Below are 15,581 nucleotides of genomic sequence, written 5' to 3' on the forward strand. Positions count from 1 at the left end.
TTTTTGCGACTGCACAAAGTTCTTGAAATGTTCCCTATTGACTGACCTTCATGTCTTAAAGAAATGATGGACTGTAATTTCTCTTTCTTTATTTGAGCTGTTCTTGCCATGATATGGACTTGTGTCTTTTACCAAATAGGGCTATCTTCTGTATACCCCTACCTTGTCACAACACAACTGATTGGCTCAAACGCATTAAGAAGGAAAGATATTCCACAAATTAACTTTTAACAAGGCACACCTGTTAATTTAAATGCATTCCAGGTGACTACCTTATGAAGCTGGTTGAGAGAATGCCAAGAGTGTGCAAAGCTGTCATCAAGGCAAAGGGTGGCAATTTGAAGAATCTGAAACCTAAAATATATTTTGATTTATTTAACCCTTTTTTGGTTACTACATCATTCCATATATGTTATTTCATTGTTTTGATGTCTTCACTATTATTCTACAATGTAGAAAATAGTAAAAGTAAAGAAAAACCCTTGAATGAGTTGGTGTTCTAAAACGTTTGACCGGTAGTGTATGTCAACTCTGTCAGACATCAAACAAGTGTTTAAAGGCCTTGATTGTTTAATTCTAACATGAGATTATTCAAATATGTAATACAATGTTTTATAGCACTATTAAAAACATTTTGGCATGTTTTTCTAGATTTTGAACATAAAACAACATTTATAAAGCAAACATTATCCCTTAGGCCTAGCACAGAATATACTTCCATTGTTTGATGTGACAAAGTAATCGATCTTAAAGGAAAAGTCCACCCAAAAACTATAATTTGCTATTTGTTTCATTAGTCCTTTGTTGGCATAGTCCCAAAATGTTTTGTTTGTCAGCAATCACGTTTTCAAAATACAGAAATCGTCCACATACTGTATAATACATTTTGCTGCGTTTTGCAACAATGGACTATTGAAACAAATACCAAAAGAGAGTTTTTAGGTCTTTGTTTTCCTCTGAGGTCTTTGTTTTCCTCTGAGGTCTTTGTTTTCCTCTGAGGTCTTTTTTTTCCTCTGAGGGTGGTTAGTCAGTGATTTGAATTAACAACAAATACTCAACACAGACCTCGAATTTTTGCCTCAAATTTTTTTTGTTCAATTACAAAAATTTGTAAAATATGGAAAATGAAAACATAAAAATTTGATGGAGTTAATGTTTTACGGAGTTGACAAAAATGACATTTTTCTTAATTCAAGGGGTTATACACAGTTGTCATTGTCATTCTGGACTAACAGATCTGGGACAAAGCTAACAGTTTAATACATACTTTGATTATATGCCCTGACAAAATGTCTCTCATGTTTGTGTTTTACAGAAAGGGTTCACACGACCAGACTTTGCAGACATGACAATCTAAAAAGAGAAACAGATGCAATGTCTCTCTCTCCTTCTGCCAAGCGGCTAGAAACGTATCCGAACACTTCAGTGGTCAAAGACTGGTCTGTACAACTGAAAACATTGCTCCTTGGGCTACTTCCTACTTACGCACACATGGAGTTGGATGAACTATACTACAGTGCAAGCGACAACAAAGATGGAACCTGTTTAGGGACGACCTTAATGGTGGACTATGATGATAACGGACACCCTTTTCCTTGTGCGCTTGAATACCATACGTATTCAATGCTATATGTTGAATTTAATATATGTATTCAATGCTATATGTTGAATGTAATATATATATTCAATGCTATATGTTGAATGTAATATGATATGTATTCAATGCTGTAGCTTTGAATGCTGTATGTTCTATATGGTGGAATCAGGGACTTTTTTGTCAATGCAACCAGTCACTCTGCTGTAACCAATAATGCTATGACTCGTTTCTCCTGCCTTAGCAAGCGTTGGTTTGACACAATCCCAAAGTCTTCAGGCCCCCATTTTGTTAACCCTGGTCCCAGATCAGTTTGTGCTGTATAGCCTACACGTATGGCCATTGTCACAAAACAACACAAAACTGCTAGTAAAAGGGATGGTAAGAGGGATGGTTTGCTATCAATGGTGCTTTTACTTTTGCTGAAGGGTTGAAATATTGATGTTGTTCATTGTGTTTTGTATTAGTTTTGGTGTTAGTTATTTCTCAGACAGAAACTAGAGTATCACTGAGTTATAATGAGTTATAAACCAGAGTATCACTGAGTTATAATGAGTTATAAACCACAGTATCACTGAGTTATGAACCACAGTATCAGTGAGTCATAATGAGTTATAAACCAGAGTATCACTGAGTTATAATGAGTTATAAACCAGAGTATCACTGAGTTGTTATGAGTTATAAACCACAGTATCACTGAGTTATGAGTTATAAACCAGAGTATCACTGAGTGTTATAATGAGTTATAAACCAGAGTATCACTGAGTTATGAGTTATAAACCAGAGTATCGCTGAGTTATGAGTTATAAACCAGAGTATCACTGAGCGTTATAATGAGTTATAAACCAGAGTATCGCTGAGTTATGAGTTATAAACCAGAGTATCACTGAGCGTTATAATGAGTTATAAACCAGAGTGTCGCTGAGCGTTATAATGAGTTGTAAATTAGAACTGAATGTATGTTTTTATGGATGTGTGGAAAAACTGAACTACTGACACCTGCATGAATGACCTACAATTATGACTCAGAAAGGGAATCATGCGATTGCTTTTAAAGCTTTACACAGTGGCTTACACATTTATTTACTTCATAGAGAAGACAAAGATCTGCTTTGTGTCCATCATTAGACTATGAGACCCTTCTTATTTCCATTTACGATATGAAAAAATAATCAACTATTTTTTACAATGTGCTTTTTAACTGTTAACTGCAGGTCGAATAAAATCTGCATCGTTTGTAACTAATAAAGCTGACGTCAATGAAGGAGTTTTGTTATTGAGTATGAGAATAGAAAATAGATGTTGTTTTGAGGTCAGGATGTTTTATTGGACAAACAATACATTGGACATGCATTAAATATGATATGAAAAACTCTGGACCTTTACCTGGTCAGGTCATGTGTTCAGGAAAAACCTCTGCTCTTTCGTACCAGGATGAAGCAGCATTTGTGCTCCATGCAGAAGACTGAAAGTGTCCCGTGTTTTGAGAGCATCAATTCTGACAGACTGACTGATCTACAAAGCAACTTGCTTCCTATATAACTGCTCTATGGGGCCGATGGATAAGAGCAATTGGGTAAGAGGTAAATGAAAGTTTACAACGTAGGTGCACAGGTCGAAAGAAATTTTAGTAATCAAGGTGGCAGACAGTGACACATTCAATATCGCCTTGCACACTCTTGCCTGGAAGCAAATGGAACGAAACGAGGATAAACATACCTGGATTTGTCCAATAGAAACTCTTGTTTGCAACTGTTGAACTAATGATTACACCCTAGATCAGCTAGATGCAGGCAAGAGTGTGCAAGGCGATATTGAATGTGTCACTGTCTGCCACCTTGATTACTAAAATTTCTTTCGACCTGTGCACCTACGTTGTAAACTTTCATTCGTAGTCTAGGTTGTAGCAATCTCATGATGGGTCTAGGGAACATTAGAGTATCATGTAGTAGCCTAAACCTGTTGATGTTACATTGAACTGGGTGAATGGAATATGAATGACAGTCATCCAATGTGCTGTAATAGAAATAAGGCCAGGCTCATTAAAAAAATTGTAGTACTCCATCTTAAACGTCACCGGACGCCACTGGTAAATGTATAGACTACTATATAGACTACTGTTCAACTCCTATCGTACACTTTCCTCACCTTTCAATATTTCATGTTTCATATTTCATTCGATCTACTGGGCTAACCCTTAAATCTGGCCCAACCTACTGGACTAACCCTTATATCTGGCCCAACCTACTGGACTAACCCTTATATCTGGCCCAACCTACTGGACTAACCCCTAACCCTTATATCTGAACCAACCTACTGGACTAACCCTTATATCTGGCCCAACCAACTGGACTAACCCTTATATCTGAACCAACCTACTGGACTAACCCTTATATCTGGCCCAACCAACTGGACTAACCCCTAACCCTTATATCTGAACCAACCTACTGGACTAACCCTTATATCTGGCCCAACCAACTGGACTAACCCCTAACCCTTATATCTGAACCAACCAACTGGACTAACCCTTATATCTTAGCCAACCTACTGGACTAACCCTTATATCTGAGCCAACCAACTGGACTAACCCTTATATCTGGCCCAACCTACTGGACTAACCCTTATATCTGGCCCAACCTACTGGACTAACCCTTATATCTGGCCCAACCTACTGGACTAACCCTTATATCTGGCCCAACCTACTGCCAACCCTTATATCTGGCCCAACCTACTGGACTAACCCTTATATCTGGCCCAACCAACTGGACTTACCCTTATATCTGGCCCAACCTACTGGACTAACCCTTATATCTGGCCCAACCTACTGGACTAACCCTTATATCTGGCCCAACCTACTGGACTAACCCTTATATCTGGCCCAACCTACTGGACTAACCCTTATATCTGGCCCAACCTACTGGACTAACCCTTATATTTGGCCCAACCTACTGGACTAACCCTTATATCTGGCCCAACCTACTGGACTAACCCTTATATCTGGCCCAACCTACTGGACTAACCCTTATATCTGAACCAACCTACTGGACTAACCCTTATATCTGGCCCAACCTACTGGACTAACCCTTATATCTGGCCCAACCTACTGGACTAATCCTTATATCTGGCCCAACCTACTGGACTAACCCTTATAACTGGCCCAACCCACTGGACTAACCCTTATATCTGGCCCAACCTACTGGACTAACCCTTATATCTGAACCAACCTACTGGACTAACCCTTATATCTGGCCCAACCTACTGGACTAACCCTTATATCTGGCCCAACCTACTGGACTAACCCTTATATCTGGCCCAACCTACTGGACTAACCCTTATATATGTCCCTATCTACTGGACTAACCCTTATATCTGGCCCAACCTACTGGACTAACCCTTATAACTGGCCCAACCTACTGGACTAACCCTTATATCTGGCCCAACCTACTGGACTAACCCCTAACCCTTATATCTGAACCAACCTACTGGACTAATCCTTATATCTGGCCCAACCTACTGGACTAACCCTTATATCTGGCCCAACCCACTGGACTAACCCTTATAACTGGCCCAACCTACTAGACTAACCCTTATATGGCCCAACCTACTGCCAACCCTTATATCTGGCCCAACCTACTGGACTAACCCTTATATCTGGCCCAACCTACTGGACTAACCCTTATATCTGGCCCAACCTACTGGACTAACCCTTATATCTGGCCCAACCTACTGGGCTAACCCTTATATCTGGCCCAACCTACTGGACTAACCCTTATATCTGGCCCAACCTACTGGACTAACCCTTATATCTGGCCCAACCTACTGGACTAACCCTTATATCTGGCCCAACCTACTGGACTAACCCTTATATCGGGCCCAACCTACTGCCAACCCTTATATCTGGCCCAACCTACTGGACTAACCCTTATATCTGGCCCAACCTACTGGACTAACCCTTATAACTGGCCCAACCTACTAGACTAACCCTTATATCTGGCCCAACCTACTGGACTAACCCTTATATCTGAGCCAACCTACTGGACTAACCCTTATATCTGACCCAACCTACTGGACTAACCCTTATATCTGGCCCAACCTACTGGACTAACCCTTATATCTGGCCCAACCTACTGGACTAACCCTTATATCTGGCCCAACCTACTGGACTAACCCTTATATCTGGCCCAACCTACTGGACTAACCCTTATATCTGGCCCAACCTACTGGACTAGCCCCTAACCCTTATATCTGAACCAACCTACTGGACTAACCCTTATATCTGAATCAACCTACTGGACTAGCCCTTATATCTGGCCCAACCTACTGGGCTAACCCCTAACCCTTATATCTGAACCAACCTACTGGACTAACCCTTATATCTGGCCCAACCTACTGGACTAACCCTTATATCTGGCCCAACCTACTGGACTAACCCCTAACCCTTATATCTGAACCAACCTACTGGACTAATCCTTATTTCTGGCCCAACCTACTGGACTAACCCTTATATCTGGCCCAACCTACTGGACTAACCCTTATATCTGGCCCAACCTACTGGACTAACCCTTATATCTGGCCCAACCACACCTTTTCACCTGTACCCTCCCTCCCTACAGCCTCTCCCTTGCACCCTACCTCCTTACACCCTCTCCCTTGTACCCTACCTCCTTATATCTGGCACTACCTACAGTACCACAACCCCATTATCACTCCTATCACTTCCTCCACCCACCAATACAGGCCCAACCTACCTTCCTATGCAGAAATGTATATCTGGCCCTCCCTCCTTCCTTTTTAAGGATCATTATAGAACACTAGGAGAGAAGAGGACATTGAGATTATAGAACACTAGGAGAGAAGAGGACATTGAGATTATAGAACACTGGGAGAGAAAAGGACATTGAGATTATAGAACACTAGGAGAGAAGAGGACATTGAGATTATAAAACACTAGGAGAGAAGAGGACATTGAGATTATAGAACACTAGGATAGAAGAGGACATTGAGATTATAGAACACTGGGAGAGAAGAGGACATTGAGATTATAGAACACTAGGAGAGAAGAGGACATTGAGATTATAGAACACTCGGGGAGGAGAGGACATTGAGATTATAGAACACTAGGAGAGAAAAGGACATTGAGATTATAGAACACTAGGAGAGAAGAGGACATTGAGATTATAGAACACTAGGAGAGAAAAGGACATTGAGATTATAGAACACTAGGAGAGAAGAGGACATTGAGATTATAGAACACTCGGGGAGGAGAGGACATTGAGATTATAGAACACTAGGAGAGAAGAGGACATTGAGATTATAGAACACTAGGAGAGAAGAGGACATTGAGATTATAGAACACTGGGAGAGAAAAGGACATTGAGATTATAGAACACTAGGAGAGGAGAGGACATTGAGACATCGATTCAGGTCTGCAGTTCACCTGCCCTTTGCAGGTGAGAGAAACGTAATTTCTGGAGAAAGAAGATCAGAGGATTATGGATAGCAAAATATAAAGTGGGCTGGAGAATATGTTGTATGTAATGTAAACACCAGTAAATAAATACCCCTACAGGATGGATTAGCTTTTGACTTAAATATTTCAATCGATTTTTAAAATATTTTTTAACACAAATATGAAATCACATTGAAAGTATTTACACATCGAATTTAAACCATAAATCACAGAATACACTGTGAATTTCTCAAAATCTTCAAACATCTGTTTCACATTCAGTACTATACACATACAGTACTATACACATACAGTACTATACACATACATTACTGTATAGTGATCTTAGAAATGGCATATAATAGCATGTGCAGTTGTATACGTAAGGTCCTTCAAAACATTTAATTTAAATGATAATTGGACAAGAAAAAGGGCACAACGCTCGCTTACCGTTAAACATACGTCGTTTTATTAAACAAATTTAAAAGATTGACGTTTCAGGCCTTCATTGGCCTTTTTTTATCAAAATAATCACAAAGAGAATGGACAAGTTCATACAGGTCATTGGGAAGACAATTAGGGACCAAACTCTCTTTAGCTGGTGGTGCTAATGAGAGACAGTAATGGTAGCCTATACAGGTTGGTGCTCAGGGTGTGGTGTGATCAATGTCTCCACCTGGTGTTGAAATACAGGACCGAATCCAATAAACAACAATTGGACAAGTGGACAAAGCTTTTTTCAACTGCAGTACGTGGAATTGATATACAACTACTAAAACAGTATGTAATACATGTTAAATATGTTAGGTTTTGAAAAATATACAACAGGTCTAAGCAAAACTAGGGATAACAACAAAAAACATTAAAAGCTTAGGCAAAGAGGTCTAACAACTGGTTTGGACAAAGAGTTAGTGAGCTTGTGAAAACTTTATTTAAACTAGGCACTTCAGTTAAGAACAAATTCTTATTTAGTAATCTCCCTCCATGTGTAAACAAGAAGTGCAAATAGGGGTGTGGTCACTGAACCAACAAAGGGATGAGGCCCTTCACAAAAGCATCTCTTCTCTAGATTAAAACCTCTTAAGGATCCGCCCCTTCTTTTTCCAATTTTCGCCTAAAATGACATACCCAAATCTAACTGCCTGTAGCTCAGGAACTGAAACAAGGATATGCATATTCTTGATACCATTTGAAAGTTTTGAAGTTTGTGGAAATGTGAAAGGAATGTAGGAGAATATAACACAATAGATCTGGTAAAAGATAATACAAAGAAAAACGTTTTTTTTTGCTTTTTTTTGTACCATCCTCTTTGAAATCCAAGAGAAAGGCCATAATGTATTACTCCAGCCCAGTTGCGATTTAGATTTTGGCCACGAGAAGAAAGACTGATCCAATGAACCATTGCATTTCTGTTCAAAATGTTGTATCAAGACTGCCCAAATGTGCCTGATTGGTTTATTAATAACTTTTCATGTTCATAATTGTGCACTCTCCTCAAACAATAGCATAGTATTCTTTCACTGTAATAGCTACTGTAAATTCGACAGTTCGGTTAGATTAACAAGAATTTAAGCTTCCTGCCAATATCAGATATGTCTATGTCCTGGGAAATGTTCTTGTTACTTACAACCTCATGCTAATTGCATTAGCCTACGTTAGCTCAACCATCCTGTGGACAGGACACCGATCCCGAAGAAGTTTTAAGACCTCTGGGGACTAAAGTATCTAAGGAATGGATCCAGAACGTGTCTCTGGACTTTCCGGTGTTTGTCAACACCGCGTTTGGTTTAACTGATTTGTTCTATTCCAAAACAAAAGAGGTCCACCGGACTGCTGGAGTCAGCAGCTGACAGGCACTTTGGTGCTCACACATTCTACCGCATAACTCCGGTGAAGAGTAGGGCTTCTTCTTCCTCTTCTTCTTCAGATGTCGTCCTCTGTGGCCAGGCAGTAGAAGTCATCGCGAGCCCCATAGTTGCGTAATCCCAGGTCCGAGACATCTATATCTGACGGTGTTTGGCTCAGTCATGGGGAGCTCTGGACGTCAGGGCCTTGTAGACAGGGAGAGGCAGGTCTGGACGTCAAGGCCTTGTTGACAGGGAGAGGCAGCACTGGACCACAGCAGCTCTGGACGTCAAGGCCTTGTAGACAGGGAGAGGCAGCCCTGGGCCACAGCAGCTCTGGACGTCAAGGCCTTGTAGACAGGGAGAGGCAGCCCTGGACCACAGCAGCTCTGGACGTCAAGGCCTTGTAGACAGGGAGAGGCAGCCCTGGATCACAGCAGCCCTGGACGTCAAGGCCTTGTTGACAGGGAGAGGCAGCCCTGGACGTCAAGGCCTTGTTGACAGGGAGAGGCAGCCCTGGACGTCAAGGCCTTGTTGACAGGGAGAGGCAGCCCTGGACCACAGCAGCTCTGGACGTCAAGGCCTTGTAGACAGGGAGAGGCAGCCCTGGACCGCAGCAGGTCTGGACGTCAAGGCCTTGTAGACAGGGAGAGGCAGCCCTGGACCACAGCAGCTCTGGACGTCAAGGCCTTGTTGACAGGGAGAGGCAGCCCTGGACCACAGCAGCTCTGGACGTCAAGGCCTTGTAGACAGGGAGAGGCAGCCCTGGACCGCAGCAGGTCTGGACGTCAAGGCCTTGTTGACAGGGAGAGGCAGCCCTGGACCACAGCAGCTCTGGACGTCAAGGCCTTGTAGACAGGGAGAGGCAGCCCTGGATCACAGCAGCTCTGGACGTCAAGGCCTTGTTGACAGGGAGAGGCAGCCCTGGACGTCAAGGCCTTGTTGACAGGGAGAGGCAGCTCTGGACCGCAGGCGAGAGGAAGGGAGAAGGTTAAAGTCTAAATGAACGCTCAATCTTACCAACCGCGCTGTCACAGCTGATTATTCTAGCTAGACAAGCACTTACCAATATCATTCACGTGGATACTGTGCATGAATACGAACTATTTACTTTGTAATTTTGTTGTCCACTACATTACACTATCTATCCCAATCCAATATGCTTTAGGTCCAAGGACACAATGCCAGGCAGCCCCATGTCTCCTGCAGGGTCTGGGTCAGGGCGACAGTCCAGGTAGTCTGGGTTTAGGGTGAGCATGGGGTCCTTATCGTCCTGGAAGAGGGTCTGGGTGGTAAGGGTGAGGGCTCAGTTAGGGCTAGTCATGGGGTAGTATATACTAACTACATACTACATACTAACTACTAAATACTAACTACTACATACTACAGTACTACTACATACTACCTATTATATACTAATTACTACATACTACAGTACTGCTATCTACTAACTACTACATACTACAGTTCTACTATAAACTAACTACTACATATTACAGTTCAAATGTATACTACAGTACTACTACATATTACAGTTCTACGACATACTAACTACTACATACTACAGTGCTACTACATACTAACTACTACATACTACAGTTCTACCACATACTAACTACTACATACTACAGTTCTACTACATATTACAGTACTACTACATAGTAACTATTACATGTTAACTACTACATACTACAGTACTACTACATACTAACTACTATGTAGTAACTACTATATACTAACTACTACATACAAACTACTATATACTAACTACTACATGCTAACGACTACATACTACAGTTATACTATATACTACAGTACTATTACATACTACAGTTCTACTATATACTAACTACTACATACTACAATTCTACTGCATACTAACTACTACATACTACAGTTCTACTACATACTAACTACTACATACCACATTTCTACTATATACTAACTACTACATACTACAGTTCTACTACATACAAACTACTACATACCACAGTTCTACTATATATTACAGCACTATTACATACTACAGTTCTACTATATAGTACAGTACTACTACATACTACATTTCTACTATATACTACAGTACTACTACATACTACAGTTCTGCTACAAACTACAGTTCTGCTACAAACTAACTACTACATACTACAGTTCTACTATATACTAACTACTACATACTACAGTTCTACTATATACTAACTACTACATACTACAGTTCTACTATATACTAACTACTACATACTACAGTTCTACCACATACTAACTATTACATACTACAGTTCTACTACATACTAACTACTACATACTACAGTTCTACTATATACTACAGTACTACTACATACTACAGTTATACTATATACTAACTACTACATACTACAGTTCTACTATATACTAACTACTACATATTACAGTACTACTATATACTAACTATTATATGTTAACTACTTCATACTACAGTACTACTACATACTAACTACTATATACTAACTACTACATACTAACTACTATATACTACATAGTCACTACTACATTGTCTACATAGTAACTACTATATACTAACTACTACATTTTAACTACTATTTATTAACTACTACATACTAACTACTATATACGAACTACAACAGAGTCACTACAACATAGTCTACATAGTGACTACTACATAGTAACTACTATATACTAACTACTATATACTAACTACTACTACATATTAACTACTATTTATTAACTACTATATACTAACTACTACATACTAACTACTATATACTAACTACTACAGAGTCACTACTACATAGTCTATATAGCAACTACTACATAGTCTACATAGTAACTACTACATAGTCTACATAGCAACTACTACATAGTCTATATAGCAACTACTACATAGTAACTACTACATAGTCTACATAGTAACTACTACATAGTAACTACTGCATAGTAACTACTACATAGTCTACATAGTAACTACTACATAGTAACTACTACATAGTAACTACTACATAGTCTACATAGCAACTACTACATAGTCTACATAGTAACTACTACGTAGTCTACATAGTAACTACTACATAGTAACTACTACATAGTCTACATAGTCTACATAGTAACTACTACATAGTAACTACTACATAGTCTACATAGTAACTACTACATAGTAACTACTACATAGTCTACATAGTAACTACTACATAGTCTACATAGCAACTACTACATAGTAACTACTACATAGTCTACATAGTAACTACTACATAGTCTACATAGTAACTACTACATAGTCTACATAGTAACTACTACATAGTCTACATAGTAACTACTACATAGTAACTACTACATAGTCTACATAGCAACTACTACATAGTCTACATAGTAACTACTACATAGTCTACATAGTAACTACTACATAGTAACTACTACATAGTCTACATAGTAACTACTACATAGTCTACATAGTAACTACTACATAGTAACTACTACATAGTCTACATAGTAACTACTACATAGTCTACATAGCAACTACTACATAGTCTACATAGCAACTACTACATAGTCTACATATTAACTACTACATAGTAACTACTACATAGTAACTACTACATAGTCTACATAGTAACTGCTACATAGTCTACATAGTAACTACTACATAGCAACTACTACATAGTCTACATAGCAACTACTACATAGTCTACATAGTAACTACTACATAGTCTACATAGTAACTATTACATAGTAACTACTACATAGTCTACATAATAACTACTACATAGTCTACATAGTAACTACTACATAGTCTACATAATAACTACTACATAGTCTACATAGTAACTACTACATAGTCTACATAATAACTACTACATAGTCTACATAGTAACAACTATGTAGTCTACATAGTAACTACTACGTAGTCTACATAGTAACTACTACATAGTCTACATAGTAACTACTACATAGTCTACATAGTAACTAAGTAATTAGTACCGGGATTTCAGTCCTGGCCCTCATTGACTCTTGTTTTAAGTCACGTCCTCGTTTGAGGCATAGGGCTTAAGGTACAGTCCTGGGAAATCTTGTATCTATACCAATTCAAGCCAGCCCTATGGTATCTTGAAACAGAGGGTTACCTGCTGAACATAGCATGGTTATTTTAGAGACTGATTGATGTAAATGCTAGAAGTGTGATTTAGAAACATTTATTTTATTGTAACTCTGTCTTCTCAAACCAATGCGGGCATTGATTATTATGGAATTTTGGTTAAAGAAGTCTATGTCGAATTCTGATGTGTATCTGGCTGGTTATAATGGTTTTAGATTTGACACTAGTGGAAATGTATCGCCCTCCCTTGGCTCTACCTTGTGCTCTAAATCTGAATTAATAAATCTGAGTTACTATGCTAAACCTGAATTATTAAATCTGAGTTACTATACTAAATCTGAATTAATAAATCTGAGTTACTATGCTAAACCTGAATTATTAAATCTGAGTTACTATGCTAAATCTGAATTATTAATATTGGGTGATTTTAATCTGGATTGGTTGATGCCAGTATCAGATAGATTTAGCTCATTACAGATATCTTTCAGCCTAACTATAACTAAACCAACACGCCCCAACTTCCAACACGCTTAAAAATCTAAATATACTGCCACGGGAATCTTTGCTATTGTGCTCAGTGAACCTTTTCTCATTTCCTGCGTAAGAAATGCTGAACTACCTAAACCCCGCCCACACATTATTACAAAGAAACATTTTAGAAATTTGAATGAGCAACATTTTCATGTCTGATCTGCGGGTTGTGTGACTTGGAGGGTGTGTCCTCTATCGCTGACTCGGATCAGGCTCTAACTTGTTCCACTTCTCTATTTAACACTGTTGCAGATAATCATGCTCCATATAAAAAACTAAGAGTAAAGGATAGATGAAACACTGGAAAATTACAGAAAATAAATTTAGATTGGGCTAAGATTGACTGATACTAGTCTGACTGGCAGTCCTTCAGACATTTGAGAAATGAAGATATCTATCTCTGGTTATACCAGTAGAGGGAGTGCTTTATTCACCTCCAAACAGACTGTAGGGAACGACGCACTACCAGATACACATTCTCTATTTTAATTTCAACCATTTTATATCTATATGATGTACTAAGTGCCTTGCTAAAAATCTATGTTAAAAAAAAAAACACAGGGCCTGATCCTCCTGATCTCTTCTTACTGCAGCTCTCTGCCCCACTTATTGCAGAATCATTAACCTAGATTTTTTCCCTTGACATTTGTTTCTGGTGTTATCTCTAAGTCCGGGAAAGTGGCACATGTCCTCCCCCGACAGAGATCCTTTTTACTTAGATAACTACCGTCCAATGTACTGTCTCTTGAAGAACACTCTTATCTGTACTCTTATCTCCACCCGGCACAGCCAGAAGAGGACTGGCCACCACCCTCAGAGCCTGCTTCCTCTCTAGGTTTCTTCCTAGGTTCCTGCTTTTCTAGGGAATTTTACCCTAGCCACCGTGTGTCTCTACATCTGCATTGCTTGCTCTCTGGGGGTTTCTGTATAAAAAAGGTCTCTATCAAAAACATTTGATTTGATTGATTGAACGTCCAAGTTATCTTGCCTTTCCAAAGTTTTAGAATCTCTGGCCAACTCCTCAGCGAAGAACTTTTCTAACTTCTCATTCTATTGTTAATAATGTGCACCAGTCTGCTTTTAGACCTGGACAGAAGCAGCTACACTTGTTTGCATTGATCCCCTTTTATTTTATTGTGATTGTTTTGCACTGCCTCTCTTGTAAACTCACTGGACTCTAACCACACACTCACACACTGACACTCCAACACACACACACACACACACACACACACCCAGGCATATTGATGACACACACATACAGTTGAAGTCAGACGTTTACATACACTTTAGCCAAATACATTTAAACTCAGTTTTTCACCATTCCTGACATTTAATCCAAGTACAAATTCCCTGTCTTAGGTCAGTTAGGATCACCACTTTATTTTAAGAATGTGAAATGTCAGAATAATCATAAAGAGAATTATTTATTTCAGCTTTTATTTCTTTCATCACATTCCCAGTGGGTCAGAAGTTTACATACACTCAATTAGTATTTGGTAGCATTGCCTTTAAATTGTTTAACTTGGGTTAAATGTTTTGGGTAGCCTTCCACAAGCTTCCCACAATAAGTTGGGTGCATATTGGCCCATTCCTCCTGACAGAGCTGGTGTAACTGAGTCAGGTTTGTAGGCCTCCTTGCTCGCATATGTTTTTCAGTTCTGCCACCAAATTTTCTACAGGATTGAGGTCAGGGCTTTGTGATGGCCACTCCAATACCTTGACTTTGTTGTCCTTAAGCCATTTTGCCACAACTTTGGAAGAATGCTTGAGGTCATTGTCCATTTGGAAGACCCATATGCGACCAAGCTTTAACTTCCTGACTGATGTCTTGAGATGTTGCTTCAATATATCCACATAATTGTCCACCCTCATGATGCCATCTATTTTGTGAAGTGCACCAGTCCCTCCTGCAGCAAAGCACCCCCACAACATGATGCTGCCACCCCCGTGCTTCACGGTTGGGATGATGTTCTTTGGCTTGCAAGCCTCCTCCTTTCTCCTCCAAACATAACAATGGTAAATATGGCCAAACAGTTCTATTTTTGTTTCATCATAGCAGAGGACATTTCTCCA

General features: G+C 39.5%; 1 protein-coding gene across 1 annotated transcript in view; it reads left to right on the forward strand.

Annotated features, from left to right (window-relative positions):
* LOC139578062 (plakophilin-3-like) overlaps positions 1–2,858 on the forward strand; it is a 66,085-nt gene extending 63,227 nt beyond the window's left edge. The window contains exon 17 of the mRNA XM_071405242.1: positions 1,316–2,858. Coding sequence (XP_071261343.1) covers positions 1,316–1,357 — 42 coding nt within the window. The 3' untranslated portion in view covers positions 1,358–2,858. The remainder of the gene's footprint in view (positions 1–1,315) is intronic.
* Positions 2,859–15,581: the final 12,723 nt, after the last annotated feature.

This window comes from Salvelinus alpinus, chromosome 6, assembly GCF_045679555.1.
Source record: "Salvelinus alpinus chromosome 6, SLU_Salpinus.1, whole genome shotgun sequence".
NCBI classification, from domain to species: Eukaryota; Metazoa; Chordata; class Actinopteri; order Salmoniformes; family Salmonidae; genus Salvelinus; species Salvelinus alpinus.